This window comes from Sciurus carolinensis, chromosome 4, assembly GCF_902686445.1.
Source record: "Sciurus carolinensis chromosome 4, mSciCar1.2, whole genome shotgun sequence".
Taxonomy (NCBI): domain Eukaryota; kingdom Metazoa; phylum Chordata; class Mammalia; order Rodentia; family Sciuridae; genus Sciurus; species Sciurus carolinensis.
Window position 1 is genome coordinate 121,954,882 of NC_062216.1, and position 24,261 is coordinate 121,979,142.

The 24,261-nt window shown below is 33.8% G+C and overlaps 1 protein-coding gene across 4 annotated transcripts in view; it reads left to right on the top strand.

Moving 5' to 3' along the window:
* Nucleotides 1–2,240: 2,240 nt before the first annotated feature.
* Usp15 (ubiquitin specific peptidase 15) overlaps nt 2,241–24,261 on the top strand; it is a 108,847-nt gene continuing 86,826 nt past the window's right edge. For 2 of the 4 annotated variants that reach the window (XM_047549060.1, XM_047549061.1), the window contains exons 1-2: nt 2,257–2,601; nt 24,052–24,179. In XM_047549060.1, the coding sequence (XP_047405016.1) occupies nt 2,513–2,601; nt 24,052–24,179 (217 nt within the window). In that variant the 5' untranslated portion in view covers nt 2,257–2,512. Of the gene's footprint in view, nt 2,602–24,051; nt 24,180–24,261 lie in introns of all 4 variants that reach the window. The other 2 variants (XR_007108277.1, XM_047549056.1) reach the window with 2 other exon arrangements.

Here is a 24,261-nt window from a genome sequence, read left to right on the forward strand (position 1 = left end):
TTCAGTAGGAATATGGGCCTTAACCAATTTAGTATTTATGAACAATATCTTATTTCTCTTCATAATTGAAAGAAATATCAGTAAAATTAGAAAAATTTCCATGAATTCATAAATGGAAGTCACTGAAAAGTTGACTGCTATAAACAAGATCATAAAGCTGAGGATAAAATTTTTTAACTTCCCAAATCTTCTAGATTCTGAAACCAGATTCCTTGTGTCCAAATTGGGTTCTTCAACTTACTTGCCTCAATTCCTCATCTATAGAATTGGAATCATAATAGCACCTACCTCAAAGAGTTGCTGTGAGGATCAATTAGTACTCTAAAGTGTTTACAACCATGCTAGGCACTGTACATGTGCTTGCTTAATAAAATATTGTAACTATTCTTTCTTTCCTGATTCTGATGGCAACTAGTCAAGTCTACAAATTTATCTGATGTATAACTCAAATTAACATTGAATTTACACATCTTTATCCAGTTAACTTCTTGCCTTTAGCATGGTGCAAGCGGAGAAAAGACTATTTTACTTATTGGCATGACTATAGGCTTCAACATTTCTCTTTGAAGAGAAACTGAACAAGTGTGTGTGACTCATTCTCTCTTGGTTATGTTTATAAAATGGTAGAGCACAATTTTGCCTTCAATATTCCTATTACTTCTTAAAAACAGCTTTGAGATATCATTCAAATACTATGTGATTTATCCTGTCATCAGTCCAATTCCTCTTGCTAATATTTATTGATTGGTATTATGTCCCAAGCAATAAACACATGTTATTTCATTAATCTTCACAAAAATCCTTTAAGGTAGGTATTATAATACTCAATTTATTATTAATCTACAGGTTAAGTACTTTGCACCTAGAGGTTGAAGTGAAGTTTGAACTAAGGCCTATGTGGCTACAACATATTCTTTCCATATCACGCTGCCGCTCTTTGGAATAATTACTCTGGAAAAGGGGGGAAATGTAACTCTTTGAGGATACCCATAGTTAAAGAAACGCTAATTTTTTAACCTGTCAGAAGAAAAGCCAAATAAGAGAAGTAACTGGAAGTTGCTTTCAGATTCTCAAGTAAAGGCTGACATGATAATGCCAAATAGTATTGTATACAACAAGCAATCCTAACATTGAAATACTCAAATCAAATACCAATATACAATACTTTTATTTGGAAGGGTTCAGCACTTCTTACCAAAATAACTACATAAATCTTTATTGCAAACTCAAATGATTTAGGGTAGGCATTAAAAAAGGGGAAATAAAAGAGCTCATGTCAGGATTCTTGTTAATTATTTTGTCACATTAGATGTTACCGTAAAGTCACATCTGGACATTTTCATGCTTTGTAAATTCTTAAGAAGTTTTTCCACAATTAATTTATTAACTATGGAAATATTTTCTAATGTCATTTGGCACGATGCTAGCCACCAAATGTTTTTAAAAAAGAAAAGGGGGAAAAACAAACAAACAAACAAACCCAAACAGAACAAGAGGAACCTAGTTCCAGCTCTTGCGGGATTTACATTTTAACTTAGGCTTTCCTAAGGAGAGGTAGAGTATACTATAATTTATATTACATCGTCTTTAGAACCTAGGCGGTAAACTTGCCTCTCCACTTGCTAAATGTCTGACCTTGGCATCTTGGTTTTGGACTCAGTTTCCCCACTTGTAACGTTAATTGTTGGCTTAGAAAAAGCTCACATTATCCAAGTTTCAGTTCAGGTGCACACACCATGGGATAAGGCTAAGGAAATGTTACGCCCACACAGAGGTGGTTTTTCACACGTTTTCTTCTCCTTTAGAACCTGTCATGATTCAATACATTATTTTACTCCCTGTTCACCGAGGAACTGGGACATGTTTTTCCCTGCAGCTTAGTTGTCTGGGTGTGCCTGGGAAGGCGTCACAAAGAGCCTGTAGAAACGTCCCTACCTACAGCAAGAGAGCTGGAAGGAACCTAGGAAGGGCACTGCGGCCAAACGTTCGGCTTCGGATTGTTCTTTGTGCCAGTACTCATTGAGCTTGGGTTCTGCAACTCGCAACCAAAAGCCCAAAGTCACGGAGCTGTAGATTTGCTGCCATATCTTAGCCGTTCCCACACTCCCCGCCCCACCCCACCCTTAAGCGTGAGTGAATGCGCAAATAAGGGTTTTCAGGCGTCCGCAGGAGGAAAGGAGGGGTAGGCAAAGTCGAGGCTGGACTGGCCATGGCACCGCTCACGCTGCAGAGCGCCCAAGCCCTCCGCCACGAGAGTTAAAAGCCGGCGGTCTCAGGCCAGAGGAGGCCCAGGCGAGATGCTGGACGGGCGGGGACCGATGGGGGGCAGCAGACCACAGCCGCACACCCAGTCCACCCCCGAGGCCTCCTCTTGTCCCGAGGCACCCCCCTCCCCCCGCGTCTCTTTTGGTTTCGACCTGCCGACTGGGAGGGGCCGCGGGACGCCATTCCCACAATGCTCTGGGCGTGCCGCCGCCGTAGCTGCCGCCTCCGCTGCCGCTAGTGGAAGAAGATGGCGGAAGGCGGAGCGGCGGATCTGGACACCCAGCGTTCTGACATCGCGACGCTGCTGAAAACCTCGCTCCGGAAAGGGGACACCTGGTAGGGGAAGGGGGTTGAGGTGGCTGCAGTTGCCCGAGGATGGTGGAGGACTGGGCGGGAACCGCGGGCTGGTGTCTTTCGCTAGTGACAGGTGCGGGCAGGTCCGACGGCGGCCGCCTTGGGCAGCAGGATTTTGGGGCAAAGGTTGGACCCGAGATGAAGGCTAGTGTTCGTGGCTTGTTAGTGCATGCTGAGAGGTATGTGGGGAGCGGCGGCGGCGGCTCGTGCGGGTCTCTGAGTCCTCCTCTTTTCCGTAGTGCCGCTCCCACCTCAGGCCTTCCCGAAGGATAGGTTACAGTCGTTCGGCGTGGGTCTTACACTATTTTGACAGGTCTTCGTCCTGTAGCTTATCACAGTCTCACTCGCTTTACTTTACCAATCATTTCCTCTCCCGGCATTGTCGGCATCCAAGTTCCCCATTATTCTGATTCTGGTAGTCTTCCGGGAGTCCGGCTGCAGGATGTTTGCGGTCTGTACTACACAGGTGGCATGTGTCAGGGCTCTACTTAAGAGAAAGAAACCCTAATTTCCAGGTCCTTGTGAAAAGGAGGGAGAGGAGTAGGGAACCTTAAGCTTCTGAGAGATACCACGTGGTCTTGTGCTCTAGTGGAGGCTTGGTAGAAGCCGGCAGTGTTTCTGTTAAAAGTGCAGCCCTTCCCTCCTCTTTGGAGGATAACGTAGGCCTGCAAAAAGTAGATAAGTCCACTTGAGGCCTAAGTAACTTGCTAATATTCAAACTTGTGAAATACAATGCTTAAAATATTGAAGGAAGTGTGTGGAGATTTTAATACTTGCCAGCCACAGCAAAGGACATCCAGAATAACTTGAATACAATGACTGTGTAACCTAGAGGGAAAATATTTTTTACAGGAAGGATAGTGTGCCTCTTTATTATAAGAAAAAATTTTCACATCCCTCTGACATCAGAACAGTGATATATAAATTAGAGTGGTTTAGTTTTGTTTTGTTTGCGGACTCCAGTGTGACTTAGTAGAACGAGTGTAAAACTTAGACCTAATTTATTTCACAGTTCCACCACTTAACTTGCAGTATGACTTTGAGGCCAGTTCATGTAAGTCATTGCACCTCAGTGTCTTCATCTATAGAATGCACAATATCAATTTTTTTGTAGGGGTTTTATTTAGATTCAATCAAATGTTCTAAAACGTGATAGTTATGAAATAAGTTTTAGTTACCTTTTTATCTCTGCTGCTCAGTCTGACTAAATGCTGAAGTATTGGACTAATTTTCAAATAAGCTAATAGTTGGCAGCTTTGGAACTTGAATTCAACTACTTTGATCTAAGTCTTAGTACTTTTTTTCCTACTTTGTTATGCTACATACTGTGTTTCTGTAATGAAAATCCCTAAGGGTGTAAATATACACTTGTTGCATTACAGCAAATGTAGGACCTACAGATGATTTAATCTTTGTTGTTTTTAGGTTTTTCCTATGATGTTTATTATTGAGGAGAAATTAGACATTTCCTAAGACACCTATGTTTACCTTGGCTGTGGATTTTTGAAGATGAAATCAGGCCTTGCTCTTTATTGTATGCAAAAGAATGCTTTTAAAGATTTAATTCACTCAGCCTGTTGCCATATCTTAAAAATATAAATATGGGTATCCATAAAATATAAATCTCCGAGATAAAATATATGTATATTTCAATGTCTTGTTTTGGGTATACTGAGTAATAATTGGTGGTGTTTCAAATATAATAGAAGTAATATGTTTGGGGCATTTAAGTTTGGTATTTTTCAAATGAATGTATTTTTGCTTTTTAGCAAAGTTACTGTAAATAATTTTTAAAGAATTCATATTTGAGTCCAATTTCAGTGCTTTTAAAGAAAAGGAAACTGAGGGCACAGATGTTTTAAGTAACTTGTAGAACATTGCAAGTTTGAGCATCACATTTTCTCTTTTATTTGAAGGGAAAATTACACACAAAATATGGTATTGGGGAATTGCAGAAACCAATTTGGTTTATATGTGGACCACTCTACTTGCCAATTAGCAGGTGAAACATGTCCAAAAAATAGAGTGTAGAGTAAAATTTGATTTTAAAGGAGAATAATTTGATAAATACAAATTAGATAATGAACTCATGGATACAGAAGTGATAGGAATATTTAATAAAAATAATTTAGTTGTTGGGCTCATTTTTTAAACTCATTAGAAAGTTTTCTTTTTAATGCCCCTCTGTAAGTCTCTGGATTAGTCTTTTATGAGTGTTGGGCAAATCCTGTCATATTAGAGCTGAAACTACCCTTACAAAAATAGAATATTGTCTTACCACATACATAGAACCATCTCAGAAAGATTGACTGTGCTGCTAAGAAAAAGTGGTGGGTTTATCATAAAGTGTACTCTCAAGAGTTTAATACAGATGTTTAAAGTTATAATTAAATGGATTAAATTAGCTCTTGAGTGCTTTGCAGATAAGACTTTCTCCTAGTCCACTAGTAACTACAACTCCAGTACCTAGGCAAGTATAAAGATTTATTTGATCTTGCATGAATACCAGAGTTCCTGCTCATTTGTAAGCAAAAAATGACTTTTATATATAAACTGATATTCTAGAGATAAAAGTAAATTAGACAAGTCTGAGATGAAGAGGAACATACTATTATGAAGTAGTAGAGATAGGAAAGTAACACCAATTAGCAAAAGAAGTGAAGCAGTAGTCTCATAATGCTATTTGTTGATCTGTTTCCATTATGATGAGATTCAGAAAACCATTAACAAGATTAAGCTAGAATTTAGAAACTATAGAAAGGACTTAAAAATATTAAAATTGTTTAGCTTTAGGTTGAATTTGAGAGATAACTTTCAGATACAAGGTGGTATTACCCGATGAAACAAAGAAAATTTGCTTAATTTTCTGAATGTAAACTTTTTAGGAATCTATTTAAAGAATGATCATTGAATGAATGAGCTATAAAGAAAGTTACAGGTTGGGCAATGCTCACTTTGGAGGTTTCTTTTAAAATAGATCTCTTGTGAATAAATATTCATCAAAATGAAATCACTACCTGATTTTCCCCAATTTACTAAATGGAATTCATCTACCAATCACTTTCAGTACTTTTTTTGTTTTGTTTTGTTTTTCATTTTGGGTGCTGGGGATTGAACTGAGGGCTTCAGACATGGAAGGCAAATACTGAGCTATATCCCTAGCCTTTTATTTTTAAATTTTTACTTTGAGACAGGATCTCACTAAGTTGTTCAGGCTGGCCTTGTACTAATGGTCATCTTCCTGCCTCAGCCTCCTGAGTATCTGGGATTACAGGTGTGTGTCATCTTGCCTGGCTTCATTTTCAGTAATATTTATGTCTGATTATATTCAGTGAAAACATGTAACTAACTTTTCAAATCAGCTAAATATTGTGTGTCATTTTTGTGTAACGCCTAATAACTCTAGTAGTTTTTAGGTAACTTTGGAAAGTAATGTTAACATGTATTTAGAGTCAATTAATGTCTTTATAGTTTCAAAAAATTTTCAAAGAATTTCAAAGATTAGTAAAATTTTAAATAATAGACATTGATTTTAGCTTTTAGAGCTTTCCCTCCATTTCTGTGTTTTACTTAGAAATTTTTTAAGGTTTTATTTTATTTCTTCCCTTATGTTTATGCAACTTTGAGTGACACAGAAAATAACCTTATAATCATAAATCAATTAATAAGGTAAAGGGACACTCTACATTAACATGAATTCCAAACGATTTAATATGTACCTAAGAAAATTTTATATTACTGATTAAATTAATGTGGTTGTGCCATGGTGTTTACTACTAAATAGGATGCTTCTTATGTCATTTACAGGAAATGAAATGAGAAAGCAAAACTTTTTAAATTGGTAAATGGGTGAAACTAAGGACAGAAATAGTGCCATTAAAGCACATTTTTCACAATTTAGTTGTTTAAAAGTTTAGAAAAGCATTTTTTCTTACTTTAAACTTTTTTTTGTAAGTTTATTAGTGAATCCAGGATTAACATAACCTATTTAGCCAAGAAAATCCAGAACTGGTCAGTGATTTCATTTATGTAGTTTGTGACATTCAGGCTTAATTTTGTATTATTTTCCTATTAGCACATGCAAGGTATTAAGCGATCTTTTTACAAAAAATTTTAATCTTGCTTGTACATAAGTGTAAGAAATAAGTTTGTCAGGCTATGATCTACAATATTACATTTAAAAATACTATGTGCCAGTCACTGTTACACACAAACACACACACACTGGTTTATTTACTCATCACCACAATTCAGGGCACTTCATATTTGACAAAATAGGAATCCTAGACTCAGGGAAATGTTCCCACAGTGGTACAGCTGGGATCTGACCGGAAGTAGTCTAGTTCTTTGGTTCATGCCCTTAACTCACTAAACTTGCCTCTTATTTTAAAGATTCATTTAAGAGTTTCACTATAAAAAGAAAAAGAATGACTTATTTTTCTTTAAAGGGAGTCTATTTTATATTTAGCTGCAGAATTCTACCATTTTATCCCACACTCGTCTCTTGTGACTGTTCAATTTAGATATGATGGAGTATGCGGAAAATCTTAACATCTTGCTTTTGGAAATTAAAACATGTTTAAAGACTGATAGGTGAATAACTGAATACATATAACAAATATCATTTCGTTCTGAAAATACCTTCAAACAAAACAGTCTGGGATCATTTATTGTTGAGCTTCTGAATTTTGATTTATCAGTAAGCATAAGCTTTTATTAGTGGCAATACATCCCTTTCTCATAGTGTTTTATTGAAATAACATTAAGAAAGTAGTAAGATCTTACAGGGTATTTTTTTATATTTTTTTTAGCATTTTGTTCATATTTTGAAAGTATTGCCTTACCCCTATGTACATAAAGTTCTCTTTTTGGACTATGAATCCCTAGAATTAGACCAGCACAAACAACACAAATATGAATGTTTGGTGTTTTATGTTCCATGTTTATCAACTGATATTTTTCAGAAATAATTCATTTAATAAATTTTTTAGTTTGAAGAACATTTTTAAGACAGTGGAAGGTACAGATATAGTCTTATGATCTCCTTAGTTTTCAAAAAAAATGCTGATATAACAATTTTGTTATCTTATTCATTGAATATGTTCATTGTGTTTAGAGAGATTCTTGTTTTCCTCACTTTGAGAATTACTTTATTAATAAGCTTTGATTATTGGGGTTGGGGGTGTAACTCAGTGGTGCATCTCTTGCCTAGCATGTGTGAGGTACTGGGTTTGATCCTTAGTACCGCATAAAATAAATAAAATTAAGGTATTGGGTCCATCTACAACTAAAAAATAATAATCATAAGCCTAGATTACTGATGAAAATGAGTTGGGCTAAATGTGTTGGTGGACTTCTATAATCCCAGCTTCTCAGGAAACTGAGGCAGAAGGATGCCTAGTTCAAGACCAGCCTAGGCAACTTTAGTGAGACTCTGTGGGAGAGAGGGAGAAAGGGGAAAGGACAGGAAGGAAAGAAAAGTTAATTGAAGCTATCTGGTATATTGGCAGGGAAGTAAGGGGAAGGTTGATTGCACACATTATCTGATTTTATCCTCAAAATATGGATCAAAATATATATTTATATTTCTTATATAGGTGAGGAATCTGAGAGAAAAAAATTGGCTTGCTTATGGTTCACTTGTGATAATACCACTATCAATAAACATTTTTTGAATGTTTATTCTGTGCTAGCCACTATTTTAAATGCTTTACACTTGTGTATCCTTAAAGTACATATACTTATTTACCTCATTTTTTGTTTGATGACTTAGTATGAATACCTGGTTATAATTTTTAAATTATAGATACTATCAATTTTCCCTTAGTATTAAAAATAGTTTTATGCTATCACTACTCAAATGTAATTCAAGCAGTGTTTCACTTCCTTTTTAGTTTCCACATTAGAAATTTTCTTTTTCTTCCGAGTAATGTCAGTTCAGTTTGTGTCTTTTATTTTCACTTCCTCAGTTACCAGTGCAATTCACACTGTCTCATTTATTGCCCTGAAATAATTTCAGCAGATTCTTTCTCACATCCATCCTTTAAACAGGAAATGTAGCATCCAGATTACACAGATCACTACTTAGAAGACATAGCATATACTGATAGATAGCGATCTCTGGTTTAGATGCAGATTAAAATTAAATACCCGAGGAAACAATCAAGAACTGGTATCCAAAAAGAAGGAAATTTATTCAGCTTGTGATCTAAGGTAGAAAACCCCTCTAGGATTAACCTGTATTTGGTTATGCCTCAGTTGCTTTTACTGCTTTCATCACTAAGATTCTACATGATCTCTGTATAGCTCTCCAAAAAGAAAAGGGAAGTAATTACTAATTATTCTCCTCCAAGAGGGCTAAGAATTCTAACTATCCCTTCCACTCTTCTTTTAATTTTGAGAAGACCCAGGCATTAGTGCGATAATTCCCACTGTTAGAGACGCACCATAGAAAGGACTTCCTTTGTGAAAGAAGTCAAAAGATCTAACTGAAAAGCCCAAAAGTGTCTCAGAAGCCAGGCTATTCAAAGTTTCAGAGAGCCAATTAAATCAAAACCTGAGAGCATTAGAACCAAAATTAATTGCTTGAGTGAAAAGAGCATCCAGTTCTTTTAGCATGGTAAAATAAACTTAGTAATTGGTTGTTTTCTATTTTTAACTATTTTTACAACTTGATATTCAAGAGATTTATCTTTGATAAGGATGGGAAAAATTTGTATCTGTAATACTTATATATAGATGTAGATCTGTAGGTATATTTTGTGGGGTGGGTGTTACAGGACATTAACACCCTTGTACTCTACCACTGAACTACATCCCCAGACCTTTTTAATTTTTAATTTTGAGACAGGGTCTTACTCACTTGCCACAGCTGGCCTAGAATTTGTAATCCTCCTGCCTCAGCCTCTGTATACAGTTGCTAGGATTATAGGCATACACCAATACATCCCGCTTTATACTCATTTATTTTAATGGCTTTCAAGCTGAAACATTTTTTTATTCTAATGAGAGGTATAACTAAGTAGTTACATGTACCATATAACTATGACTGTGGTTTACAAAAATATTGCTCATTTACTGTGTGTTTGGTTTGGATCTGGAAGGTCCCCCAAAAGCCCATGTGTTGAAGACTTAGTCTCTAGTACAGCAATTTTCAGATTCGGGGCTTTTGGGAAGTGATTGGATCTTGAGGGTTCTGGCATCATCAGTGAATTAATCCATTAATAACTGAATAGACTACTGGGAAGGTAGGACCTAGTTGGAGCCAGTACGTCACTAAGGGGTGTGCCCTGGAAGGGTTTATCCTCTCTATCTCTCCCTTTACCTGATTAAGTGGTAGTATTATACAGATATAGAAACTGAAGTTGCAGAGGTAAATGTACATAGTATACACTTGGTCAGTGGGTTTCTGAACTAGACAATCTAACTCTGAAGCCTGCAGTAAACTGTAGCTGTACTGCCTACCTGTGTGTGATAGATTTATATCCATCCAGATTTGGGAACAACTTTTTGAGCAATGAATGTCCAGAAGTATTAAAATCAAGAAGTAACAGTTTTGACATACTAGATAAACACTATTTTTACATGTTATGAGGAGCCTATAGAAAAAGTCTCCTTGTCCTTTAACCTCTACCTTTTTTCCTCGTTCTTGCAAATTATTTGCCTTTTCTTGCCTTATTATACATCATTCCTATTATGTCATATACATTTTATTGATTCCTGATTTTTACTTAATTCAAAAACTGATCTCCAGCTGGACTTGGCACATGCCTGTAATCCCAGTGGCTAAAGAGGCTGAGATAGGAGGATCACAAGTTCAAAGCCAGCCTCAGGAACTTAGCAAGATCCTGTCTCAAAAAACAAAAGGGACTAGGGATGTAAGCACCCATAGTACCAAAACAAAACAAAACAAAACAAAACCACAAGAAACAAATCTCAATAAAATCATTCTTAATAATTCTATCCAGATCTATGGTCCCTTCACTCTTCTACATTTTCACATGTGTATAAACAGCTTTATTGTGATTTAATTCACATACCATACAATTTACCTATATAAAGTGAATCATCATAATCAATTTTAGAATATTTTCATTATCCCAAAATAAAACCTTCTGCTCTAGGCTACCATGAATCTACTTTCTGCCTTTATGAATTTGCCTATTCTGGATATTTAAATGGAATCATATAATATGTGTGATTTTTGAGTCTTAATTCTTTCACTTAGTGTAATACTTTCTAGGTTCATCATCTTATAGCATGTATCATTTGTTTTTATTGCTGACCGTTGGTTACATAGATACAACAATTTATCATTTTTATTCAATTTTTGTGGATCCTTCTGTGAACATCCCATGCGCAGGTTTTCATTTCTCTTGGATATATCCCTAAGTGGAATTGCTAGGTCTTTATGTTTAACTTTTTCAGGAACTACTACACCATTTTACATTACCACTAGTAGTGTATGAGGGTTCCAGTTTTTCCTTATCCTTGTCAGCACTTGTTAATATCTGTCTCTTATTATAGTCTTGTTAAGTGGGTGTGAAGAGGTATCTCATTGTAGTTTTGATATTCATTTCCCTGATAATTAACGGTGTTGAGCATCTTTTCATCTCCTTCTTAGTCATTTGGATGTCTGTTCAAGTCCTATGCCCATTTAAAAAATTTGGTTGTCTTTTTATCATTGAGTTGGAAGAGTTTATATGTTCTAGATACAAGTCACTTATCAAATAGATGATTCGCAAAATTCTCTCCCATTTTGTGGGTTTTCTTTTCAGTTTCTTGATAGCATTCATTGAAGCCCAGAAGTTTTTATTTTAATGGACTCTAGTTTTCCAATTTTTTTCCTTCGTCAACCATTCTGTTGTGTGTCACAAATAAGAAGCCTTTGCTTATCTCAGGGTCATAAAGACATACTCCTTATTTTCTTCTATAAGTTGTATATTTTTAATACAGATATATAAGACAGTGATCCATTCAAGTTAATACTTTGTGTGTATGGTATGAGTAAGTGGTCATTTCATTTTTTTTTGCATGTGGTTTCCAGTTTTCCCAGCTCCAAAGAATATTCTTCCCTGTGTACTTTCCTGACTCCCTGCTCAAAAATCAATTGATTATAAAAGTAAAGGTTTATTTTTAGACTCTCCATTCTATTCCATTAAAATGTCTGTCCATATTTCAGTACCACACTTTTTTACAACAGATGTGTAGTAAGTTTTGAAATCTGAAAGTAATGAGTCTTCCAACAACTTCTTTTTCAAGTCCATTTTGACCTTATTATATTGAAATGTTATTTTTTTAATATTCTTAAATATGTTTCAACATTTCATTAGCTCTTGTAAATGGCATACTCCTCTTTTTTGCAATCTGTATTGATACCTTTTGTCATGGAAATCTCGTCCACTCTTTTATTTCTTAGAGGTATCTGGTATGGTAATATTTACCCAGTGAATGTTGTGTATCATTTAACCCACAGATTTCTCTCCAACTCCTAACCTTATGCCCCAAAGGCACAAACACTATCTTAAGATTATAGGTAAATATGCTAATGATCAAAAAGACATTTATAGTGTCTGTATGGAAGAAGATAGTACAACAAACTTAGCACCTAGAACAGCATGGTATACTCCAAGGGGGCAAAACCTACATTAATCCTTCAAGTGGAAAAGCAGTCATATACCATTTAAATGTTTAAAAACATTCAAAATAAGCAGGGCATGGTGGCGCATGCCTGTAATCCCAGCTGATCTGGGAAACTAGAGGCAGGAGGGTTGCAAGTTCAAAGCCAGGAGCCAGCCTCAGCAACTAAGCAAGGTCCTAAGCAACTTAGTGAGAAACCCTGTCTTAAAATTTAAAAAATTAAAAAAAAAGAAAGAAAAGAAAAAGGCTGGAGATTCTGGTCAGTGCTTAAGCATCCCTGGCTTCAATCCCTAGTACAAAAAAAAAAAATTAAAATAATATTGTTTATGGAAATAGTTATATAAGAAAAATGCAAAAGATAAATGCCAAATTCTGGGAAACAATTGCAAAGGGAGGGGTGTTCAGGTATCTACATATTTGTAATGATTTTATTTAGCTACATAGTTTGATGGTATGTACATGAATGCTTATTATTCTCAGAATTATGATGTATGCCAGCATATGATACAGTTTTTTCTTAAAGCTAGGTCATTTGTAAGGACTTTTTGTTTTGAGAAATTCACAGTTTTACTTAGTGTTTTTCCTCCCTCCTTCCCTTTTTTTTTTTCTTATTTTCTCTTCCTTCCTTCCTTCTCTCCCATCCTCCCTCCCCAGTTCTTCCAGTGTAAAAAAGTTAAACACATTAGCTCAGGAAATTTATGTAGTAAAGATCAAACATTGTTAATTACTGTTTCCTTCTTCTTCACATATGCTTATTCAAACTTACATGTCAGGCAGAAGTACATGATATCTTTAGTATAGGGAGGCACACATATTTAAGGTATCAGTGATCACATACATGTAGTCTGGATGAATAGTTTAAAAAAACAATCTCACTTTGGCCTCCTTCTCAAGTTCCCTATTTGTCTTGGTTTAGATTTGAAAAGAGGTCATAAAAATTAGTTCTTGCTAACTGATGGAGTTAATGTGCAGAACAGAAAATAGGTTAGAAATGCTTGAAATCTGAAAATTAAAAGAGAAGGTAAACCAGGCCATTGGTTTATTTTAAAATAATTCAGTTTTCTTTGGTTTTTACTGAAACAATGAAATTCTGAGTTTAGACATTTCATTAAATAATGAAATTAGTCGAGAGTGAATTAATATCCAAAATTGTTCATGCTGTTAATTTTGCACAAGGTAGTTATAAATATCTTCTGGAAGTTAATGTTCTACATTGTATTAGGGTGAGATTGTTGTGTATTTTCTTTCCTGTAAAATAGTAATTATGCCTACTCTGCAAAGAGAAGGGTAGGATTTTTAAAAAATAAGCAATATTTTATTTATGTTAGTGTTAGTTACACTACAGCATTTATCTGGAAGCTGTCAGTGTAAACATGTACAAATTAATATTCACATACACACGTTTCCTATATATCTAAAAGGAAGGAAGTAAAAAAAGCCAGGAAGGAAGAAAGGCATATGTACCACTCTGGCTTCCTAAATCCTGCTATTGGGATTTCTTCATACTGCTTTTAAACTGTCGTATTCAGGACTATTTCTGAATCATTTATTGGTCCCTATATATCTTTCTTAAATTTGCTTCTAGAGTATATAAAATACCAAACATATCTTGATATTCTCCCGTTTTACCCTCCCTTGCCTCTGCATTAAAAATCTTGACTTTTTCGTTGTTACAGTAGTTTTACTATTTACATTTGACTCAAAAGCTCCCAACTTTTCTAGAGCCACTGAAAATTATTCCATCAAGACCATATTGTGGTCTTTTCAGTCCTTCAAAATATTTAGAACCATACAATTTAGACCTTTTTACTCTTAATAACATAATTTTATGTAAATTTGTTATTTACTAAGCTCTTCATAAACCTATGATCCTCCCAATAATCTTCTGAAGTATTCCTAGTGATCTTCATGAAATTTAAATCAAACATCTCTTCACTGTTGAAAATCATTCAGTGGTTTATAGTATACTTAGGATAAAATCTTTTATCATCACTTTAAAGATACTTAAAAACTGTATAGTCGGATTCCAGTCTACCTCTTCAGTCTCATCGAGCATTTCACCTACTATTTTCATAAACACCAACTGGATTTAGTCAGTTCCTCCAACACAAAATTCCGAGTCCTTCTGACTATAGTACATGATGTTCTTCCAATTTAGATAGCTTTTCTTACTTTTCCAGGAGTAAATTCCATTCATATGCTAAAAATGTTATTGTTTGGAGAAACTTTCCTTTATTCTAAATAGCACCCCTGTTACGTGCTTTTATAGTTTTTTGATTCTTTCCTTCATAACTTTTACTACAATATTTTACTGTATCTTCATATTTATTGTATCTCTTCTTCACTGTACTCCAAATTCCATGAACACAGGGACTTTTATTTTGCTTACCTCCTTATGTGAACCTAGTACATACAAAGTAGGCCACCCATATTTTTTGAATAAAGGAATTCCCATTTCTAAGATAAGCAACTTAAGGGTTTTATTATAATTGTTAAAGATGTCACAGCAAATAATGTCAGAATCTTCTGGTCTGATTTCAGGAAAGAAGAAAATGTATAAACAAAAGTAATTGTGAAAACAAATTGAGACTGGGCTTGAAAAAGTTCATTCGCAATTTAGTATATATCACAATTCTAGAAAACCTCCTAAAACAAAAATAGTGAGTTTTTTGTGTTATCTTAATTGATATGGAAACATGATTCTCAGATAGCCATAGCATTGAACACTGAGGCTTTTTATATTAAGTTTGTGACAGGTAAAGATCTAACATGCACCAAAGATACATCACTTTGAAAATACTTTCTCAGTAAGTAAAATGGCTAAAAATTGTTAGAATTTGCCTTTTAGATGTGTTTTAACTTTTACATATAGCTTAATAATATCACATCTTCTATCTCATTTTATAAAGAGGATTCATTGTTTCATAAAGAAATAAAGAGGTATATGATTTTTTAAAGTATCTGTTATCTGCTTAGGTCTTTCTAAATTAATGAAATTTAGTTCATTTTGTCTTACCATCCCAGGTGTGAAACACCTATAAAAATTTAAATTTAGTATATACGTAAGTATATAATGTATGATGTAACTAATTAACACTTATACAATAAGAATATAATTATATAAATCATAATAATGGTAACTTTCAGTATTGTATGTAAGCTCTAGATTATGATTTCCAACCTATTTTAATGCACTTGTGTCAGTTGTACCGAAATGTTCCCAGAATTGAAAACTTGTAACTTGATGAGTTAAAATGAATGTTGACTTTGTTGAGGGCGCATTGAAATAGGAAGACTATTTATTGTACTAGGTTGGGAAGTAAATCAGAGTTGAGAAAGATTGTAAGACCAAGTCAGAAGAACAAGAACAGAAGAGGAAATGAGTATGTGAGTCGAGAGGTGGTGTGAAAGACTTGTCCTTATATATATGTGGAGTAGGAAAAGTCAGAAGAGAGAGGAGGAGGAGATAGGAGCTGTCTATGGGAAAAGTCTCCAAAAAAGGCAGAAGGAAATTGGATCCAAAGCAAAGGAGCAAAAATTATTGGCTTGGGTTTTAAGAATTATATTGTCCATTGATATGTAAGGGAATCACTGAGATTAATGTGTGGTACAGTAGAGTTATACAGAAAGTCAAGGTTTACTTCCTTGTAAGGAAGACAAGTTAACAAGATTGTACTGTTCAAATTAGAGACTTGGTGGGACAGGTGAAGATTCAAAATAATTATTGGAAATGACTAAGACTATGCCATAGACATACAGGAGAATTGCAGGAGGTAGTCTTTAAAGGACTTAATAGATTGAAAACCACAGATTTTTAGTCTCCATGAGATTTTCTTTAATAATTTTGAACCCAGATAGTATTGATGTAATAGTTTCATGTTGTTGTCCTAGTATGTAAGAATCAAGATAAATGACCCCTGAATTATTATCCACTAAAATGGAGAAATGATGATGATTAAGCCAGAGGCCTTAATCATAAATAAAATGATCTCCTTGATTAATATGTTAGTATATTTACTTTATAACTTTTTATGTGTTTCTGTAGTGTACAGAAGTGTTTCACCCTTGATCTCATCTGTGAAGTATGGACTCCTGTACAGGAAAACACAGGAAAGCACAATTAGTCTGTTAGTCACACAAAAAATTAATTACTACTTGTATTTTGGGCTATTCTAGATGTTTATTTATTAATATTTAAATAATATTTAAATTTTAAATTAATATTTAAATTGTGGATGATTGTAAATTATAGTCTATTATAATATTTGATATTAAAGTTTGATCAGCTTCAAGTCAGTAAACATGTCAATTTTAGGATTTTTCTGTTGTTTATACAGTCTTCCAAGATAACAAGAATAGTGATCTGTACTTTGTGTGCTTTTCCTTTCTTATGAACTGTCACTCCATTTTTATTTTTCTGGCTTATTTACTGGTTGCTGTAGTTATCTAAAGGAAATAATTTCTCAAAACAATATATTATTTTATCAAATCATACTTGATAAATTTTAAAATGATCACAAATGAATTATGCTTTTCCAATGACAATTATTCAAGGCTCATAGGAATTTTTTGTTATAATCTAGTACAAGTTAATCTGTTTGGAAAAAATGAAAATATAAAAGATAACAAAATTATTAATTTTTTTCAAAGCAAATAGTGATAAACTAAAGTGATATTTTTCTTCATTTCACTGTGTATATTTTTTTATCCCAACTAAAAAGAAAGCAGATTAATCTGTTTTTGTAATTTTTTTTTTGTTTTTTTGCTTTTCTACTTGAAATTTCATTTAACTGCCACTTAACACTATCAGTTTTGGTGGCCTTAGTATTATTCATAATTTATAATACATTTGATTATACATATGTGCATCTATGTGCACTCTATGTATATATATGAGAAAATAAATTTATACATAAACTTATATTAAACAAAAACATTTATTCATACTTAATTGTAATATTTCAGAAAGAAGAATATAAAAAATAATAATAACACTCACCTGTACCCCTGTGTTAGTTCAAAATGAAGTATTAAAATACAGGTGAATCTCCCTGTATGTTTCTCTAATCTAACGCTCTTCCTTCCTTGCTTACGAAGCCATTATTCTGAAATTGAATTTTATAATTCTCTTTATTTATACTTTTGCTACTTATGCATTCATTTATAAATAATATGTAGTATCTGTTTTAAATTTTTGTATAGTTGCACTAGTGTGTGTGTATGTGTGTGTGTTTATCATCTTAATATATTTGTATTGCATGTACCATTTGACAGCTTCCTTTTTTCCTTCAACATTGTGTCTTTTGGATATGTTTTCCATATTATTATATGTAGTTTTAGTTCTTGTTTCAATTTTCATGTAGTATTTCATGGTATGAATAATATGTATTAAATTTTCCCAGTTTTCATTTTTATATATTATGCTGCAGTAAATATTATAGTTTTATTCTTGTAAATGTGTGCCAGAGTTTCTATAGGGGTAGATTACTTAACACTACCAAAACATGATTATATGGAATGCATATCTTCTTCTTTAATAGATCTTGCCAAACTACCTTCCAAAGTGAGTGTTCTTGCTTAACCCTTGAGCCCCCTACTGGCAGTATAAAAATTCCTGTTACTACACATCTTCTACACATTTAATATTGTTAATATATGTGCATATATGTGCTTTTGTGCTCACCAGTTTCATGGAAATGTTACCGCTTTGTGTTATTAATTTGCATTTTCCCCATTGCTAATGAGGTTCAGTACTTTCTTATGTGTAGAGAACATTCTGATTTTCTGTTCTGTGATTGCCCATTTTTCTTTTTCTTTTTTTCATTTGAAGGAATTTCTCACATATTCTAATCTTACATTGGTTATATGCAGTATAATATCTTCTCCAATCAGTATTTTTCTCTTGGTGGTGTGTTGTTGAACAGAAACTTTTAATTTCAACCTTGGCAAGTTTATCAGCCTTTTTCTTTAAAATATTTTGCTTTTTGTCTTAATTCTTTCTATATTCTAAGGTAACAAGAATTTCCTTCTATAGCTTTATGTTTTTTTAACTTTTATACTTTTTACACATTTATTTTTTAAATCCATCTATAATTTATTTTTGTACTGTTAGTTCTACTGTAATACAACCTGTGTTCCTACAAAATTTATAATTAAAAACTATAGGGTTGGGGCTGTGGCTCATTGGTAGAATGCCTGCCTGGAACGCATGATGCACTGGGTTCGATCCCCAGCACCACATAAAAAACAACAACAACATAGATCACATGGAAAAAATGGGGTTAGGATATATAGGGTATAACTCAAAACTTCATCAGTGGCATATTAAACAAACTAATAAAAATGGTAGCACAATTTTACATGTTAAATGGTTAAGAAATACATTAATGCTGGTTGTAGATAAAGCTCAGTAGTAGAGCACTTGCCTAGCATACGTGAGACCCTGAGTTCAATCCCTAGTGCTGCAAAAAAGGAAGAAAAACATTAATGTTACAATAAATATGACATTTTATCTTGAAAGATGTTTGCTTCATTAGAAGTGTTATGGCTTTTGAGTTTTTGTAAAGTGGTACCAGGAGGATTATCCAAAATCTGCCAAGAAAATTTAATAGCAAATCTGGAGTGTGTGGCTCATAACACACATGGTGAATTTAGGTAGACATTTGAGGTATGTTTTTGCATTCCTGTGAAGCTCAGTATGGGTGGGTAATTTTCTGTGTTTACATAGTGTTTGAGGCAGAGTTAGGACTAGGAAAATGCACCAAGGAGACATTCATTCTCAGGGTCCCTAGACATCTCAGTTGCCAGTCACCCCAGTCCTGGCCTTGCTTGTGAATGAAACAGTACTTAATTACACTGTTCATTGTAATTCAGATTATTCCCTAATACATCTATTTTTATTGTGTTAATACTTGATATAAGATTTGCACTCCATTTTTAAATACACAGTACATTATTATTAACTATAGGCACAATGTTGTTCAATAAATTCCTTGGGCTTATTCATCTTGCATTACTAAAACTTTGTATCCAATGAACACCAACTTATTTCTTCCTCCCCTAATTCCTTTCCCCATTCTGCAAACTACCATTCTACTCTGGGTTCTGAGAGTAAGACTATATTAGATACCTCATATAAATAGAATCATGCACATTTGTATTTCTATGACTGGTTTATTTTATTTAGTATAATGTCTTCCAGGTTCATCCATATTGCTACATATGATAGGATTTCCTTCTTTTTTCAGACTAAATACTATTGCATCCTATGTATGTGCCACATTTTTCTTTATCTATTTATCTGTAGCTAGCATTTTATTGTCCTATATTGGCAATTGTGAATAATGCTGCAGTGAATATGCGAGTGCATATATGTCTTCCAGATCTTTTTTTTTTTTATTGTAAACAAATGGGATACATGTTGTTTCTCTGTTTGTACATGGCGTAAAGGCATACCATTTGTGTAATCATAAATTTACATAGGGTATTGTTGTTTGGTTCATTCTGTTATTTTTAACCTTTCCCCCACCCCTCCCACCCCTCTTTTCCCTCTAATACAGTCCTTCCTTCCTCCATTCTTGCCCCCCTCCCTAACCCTAACTCTAACCCTAACACTAACCCCTCCTGTCTTCCAGATCTTGATTTGAATTCTTTTGGATGTATATCCATAAGTGGATTGCTGGATTGTATAGTAGTTTGATTTTTAATTTTTTTTGAGGAATCTCCATATTGTTTTCCTTAATTAATGCACCATTTTACATTCCTACCAACAGCACAAAAGTTCCAGTTTCTCCACATCACCAACAGTTGTTAACCTTTTGCTTTTTTAATAATAGCTATTCTAACAGGTATGAGACAATATCTCATTGTGGTTTTGATTTATCTAATGTAACAATTGCATCCTAACACATTCAAGATTTCAAAACAAACATTAGAGCAGAGCTGACTGCATGTGTAAAGTAGAGCTATAATTTGTTTTTTCCCCATGTACATGGTCGTTTTTTTCAGTATTTTTTAATAGCATAGTTCTTCTTTCCCTATTAGTCTGTAGTGATGCTTTTGAGATCTATCATGTCTTCACATAAATGCAAATCTGGTTCTTATTTCTTGTGCTACTTTCACTGGTCTTGCTTCTCTGTATGCTGGTATCACATTTTCTTAATTACAGCTCTTATACATTGAACCTTTGATATGTTGATTTCTGTGTCCTTATTTTTCCACCTATGAAAATATGATAATACTACTTAAATCTTTAGGTAATTAAAGGAATAAATGAACCACTATATTAAAGTGCTTAGAAGTATACAAAAATAAAACTCAAACATTATTAATTTTGTTATTAAAAGTAATTTCTATAACCTAATAAAAAGTCTTGGTATGTAGTAGAGATTGCCATCCTCCAAACTCAGAGGAAGTAGGTAGAGGCTTAGAGAAGTATTCCCTAAGAAAGTGTCATTTAGGCTTATATGTGAAAGTTTGTAGGTGTGAGTTAGGATGTCTTGGCCCATTTAAGCTCCTATAAAAAAGTATCAGTTAAGAGGCTTTTAAAAACAACAGGGAGTTATTTCTCATAGTTGTGGAAGGCTGGAAAGTCCAAGATGGCAAAATGCTGACACCTTCAGAATGTGGTGAAGGCCTACTTTCTGATTCATAGGTTTTCATAGGGTGGATAGAAGGAGGGAGGTACCTCTCTGAGACCTTTTTTATAAAGACACAAATCCCATTCAAGAGAGCTCTCCTCTTATTACCTCATTACCTCCTAATATTATCTTAGGGGTTAAGACTTTAACATAAAAATTTTGGGAGGGACACAAATTTTCATCTATTTGTGTTTGGGGGTAATAGGATAGGATTCTAGGCAAAAGGAGCCATTAAGCAGAAAATAGTGTGTTGAGGAACTAAAAGAAGGCTTTTGTAGCAGGAACTCAACCCAAAGAAAAGAGGTACCAGAAAGGAGTAGGTAGGGTCAGATCACCCAAGACCTTTGAAGCAATGTTAAGGATTTTAGACTTTATTCTAAAATCAGTTATAACTCTTTGTAAAAATTGATATTTCATGACAAAGTATAAGAAGAAAAGTCATGAAGTATGAACTTTTATAAATAATTATTACTATTCAAAATGAAATGCAGAAGCAAAAATTTGGCTTGTCCAGACCCCAGTAGCATACTAAGAATGCAATTGAGAATGTATAAATTCAGCTCTTTGTTCGTTTATTTGTAATCTTTGTGACATAGATTCTGTTGTGGGCTTTATCAGTTCAAATTGAGAACATTGGGATTTTAGCAGATTTCAGGGGTAGAGTTTTTATGGGACAAGAAGTTTGCATAGAGATCTTGAAATAGAATCTATTTACTTGTCTACTTCATCTAATGTTGTCTTACTTGCAAATACCTAATAAGATTCTGTGAGTTTTTTTAATAGATGTCTCTATTATTTCTATTTCTCTGATGTTTCATTACTGCAGAATTCTATAAGTAAGATATGAGTGCCCTGTAATAGAATATAATACCTATTTTTTTGTGAAGGTAGTACTGAATGCAATTTAGTATCAAATGAGAAAGTCTGTCATAATACTTGTTACTTCATATCATTATACAGAAAGTCACTTCAAGATCTAGGAAAGAGTTGATCTACTAAAGTTATGACAGCAAATAGATACTGCCAAATTCAAACCTCCAGTATAATTGTGAAGAACTTATTAAGTACTTTGGGAGATAAAATTCCATCTTTAAAAAATAGCTCTTAAATAAATATACATTGAATTTTGATACTAATTCCACAAATAGTTTTCAACATGTTTTGCAAATGACATTTGTAATTATAGTAATAATATTATCTCAAGTCTATTTCTGATTTTATGCATATAACATTAGCTACTTAAGAAAATGAACTGGGAAATCTGTATTTCCATTTCAAAGGCAAAAGTCAGTATTTAAGAAAATTAACTGGGGATCAAAATCTACCCTCCCAAACAATATCAGACTCCAACAGCTTTTAATACAAGTACTGCCAAATCATCTAGGAACAGATATATTTGTCCTTTCAGACGACTTTGTTAGAAATAGAAAAGTAAAAGCTCATGCCAGGTATCTTGGTGCACACCTGTAATCCCAGCAATTTGGGATACTGAGTCAGGAGGAAGTTCGAGACCAGCATGTACTAAATTACAGTTAGGAGTAAGAAGTATTGGGGTGCTGTTGCAGTATGGTGACTATAGATAATGTACTGTGTATGTCAAAAAGCTAGAAAAAAAGATTTTGAATGTTTTCACCAGAAGAAATAATAAGTGAGAAGATATGTTTGCCCTGGTTTAAACATTACATAGTGTATATTTGTATCAGAATGTCACATGACATGCCACAAATATGTAGTATTTTTATGCATCAGCTAAAAGATAACATTTATTTAAAGATGTTAAATTGTACCTGAATAATGGAAAGATATGCTTTGCCTATGGATCAGAAGACTCATCATTGTAAAGAAGCCAGTTCTCCCAAATTAATCTGTGTTTAATGCAGTTCCAATTAAAATCTTTAGTTTTTTATGAGTCCCAATATCTAAAATTCACAAGAGAAAACAAATGACCAGAGATGGCTAAGGCATTCTGAAAGCACAACATACTGGAGGAACTTGCCTTAAACAGTATCAAAATTAAAGTAATTAGGACAATATGAAATTGGCACAATAATAGACACATAGGTGATGGTAGAGGAAATGTCTCTTAGTATGCTATTTATTTCCAAAGAGAACAACTCATATTTATGTATTTAAATTGCAAAAAGGGAAAGTCCAAAAATGTTTTAGTGATTTAGTACTAAGGATTGAACCCAGACTTTCATGCTAGCCAGTGGTATGCCACAGATAGGGAGTAATTTTCAACCAGTATGGTTTATTTCATTAATATTTTCTTTCCCAAATATGATTTTAGAAAACAGTGTTCTTAAGACTTAGTGCCTCAGTTCCTTTTTCAACAAATCTTAAATTCCACAGTTCTTTCAGTTGCATAACTCTGACAGTGGATTTGGAATACTGGTGCATAGATAATTCTGCATACTCACTTTCAGGAAGTTAAAATGCTTATGAATATTCTTAAAGAATTATGAAGTTTGGCTACTTGGGTGCCTTTGCTTTAGTTATTTTCAGACATAATTGTAGATTTTTATTCCTATAGTGTTGTATGTGATAAGCCCAGAAGCATTAGGATGATGATCTCCTGAAAATCTGTATTTTTACATACACAAGCTATAAACATCTCATAAACCTTCACTTTTGCTTTTGTTTGCAGCTGTCCCCCAGGCAGATTTTACTACTCTATGAGAAAGTTTAATTATAATTATTATGAACAACTTTGCAAACCCTTAATAACAAGGTTTTCTTTCCTCAAAGAAAAGAAAAACACATTAAAGTATATGAAATACTGTATAAGTTTCTGGTAGAGAGCCATTTTTTATATTTGTTTTTTACCACATTGAATTTTAAAACTGTATTGATTGATTTTTATAATTATTTGAACTTTTGTTCAATTATTAAGTATTTTCTTGAATACCTATTACTTGCATGCTTTGTAAAGTGACCCAGTCCTCAAATAGCATAGAACAATGGAAATACTACTTTACACAGATACAAATGAAGCATTTTTCTTCCAAATGCTGAGTGGTATTTCAGAAATTCTCAGTAATCTTTTGAGATAGGCTTTTTCTTTAATACAAAATGAAATATCAAAAATAAATAGCTCTTCTGCTGTTCTTGTGTTTCCAGGTATTTTTCTGAACCAATTTCCTTTCTTTTCTAGGTACCTAGTCGATAGTCGCTGGTTCAAACAGTGGAAAAAATATGTTGGCTTTGACAGTTGGGACAAATACCAGATGGGAGATCAAAATGTATATCCTGGACCCATTGATAACTCTGGACTTCTCAAAGGTCATTATTTACTTCCTTAAGTCAAGTTGTAAATGTGTAAAATTGCAATATGTAAACGTCAATGAAGTAATATGTGAGTGTA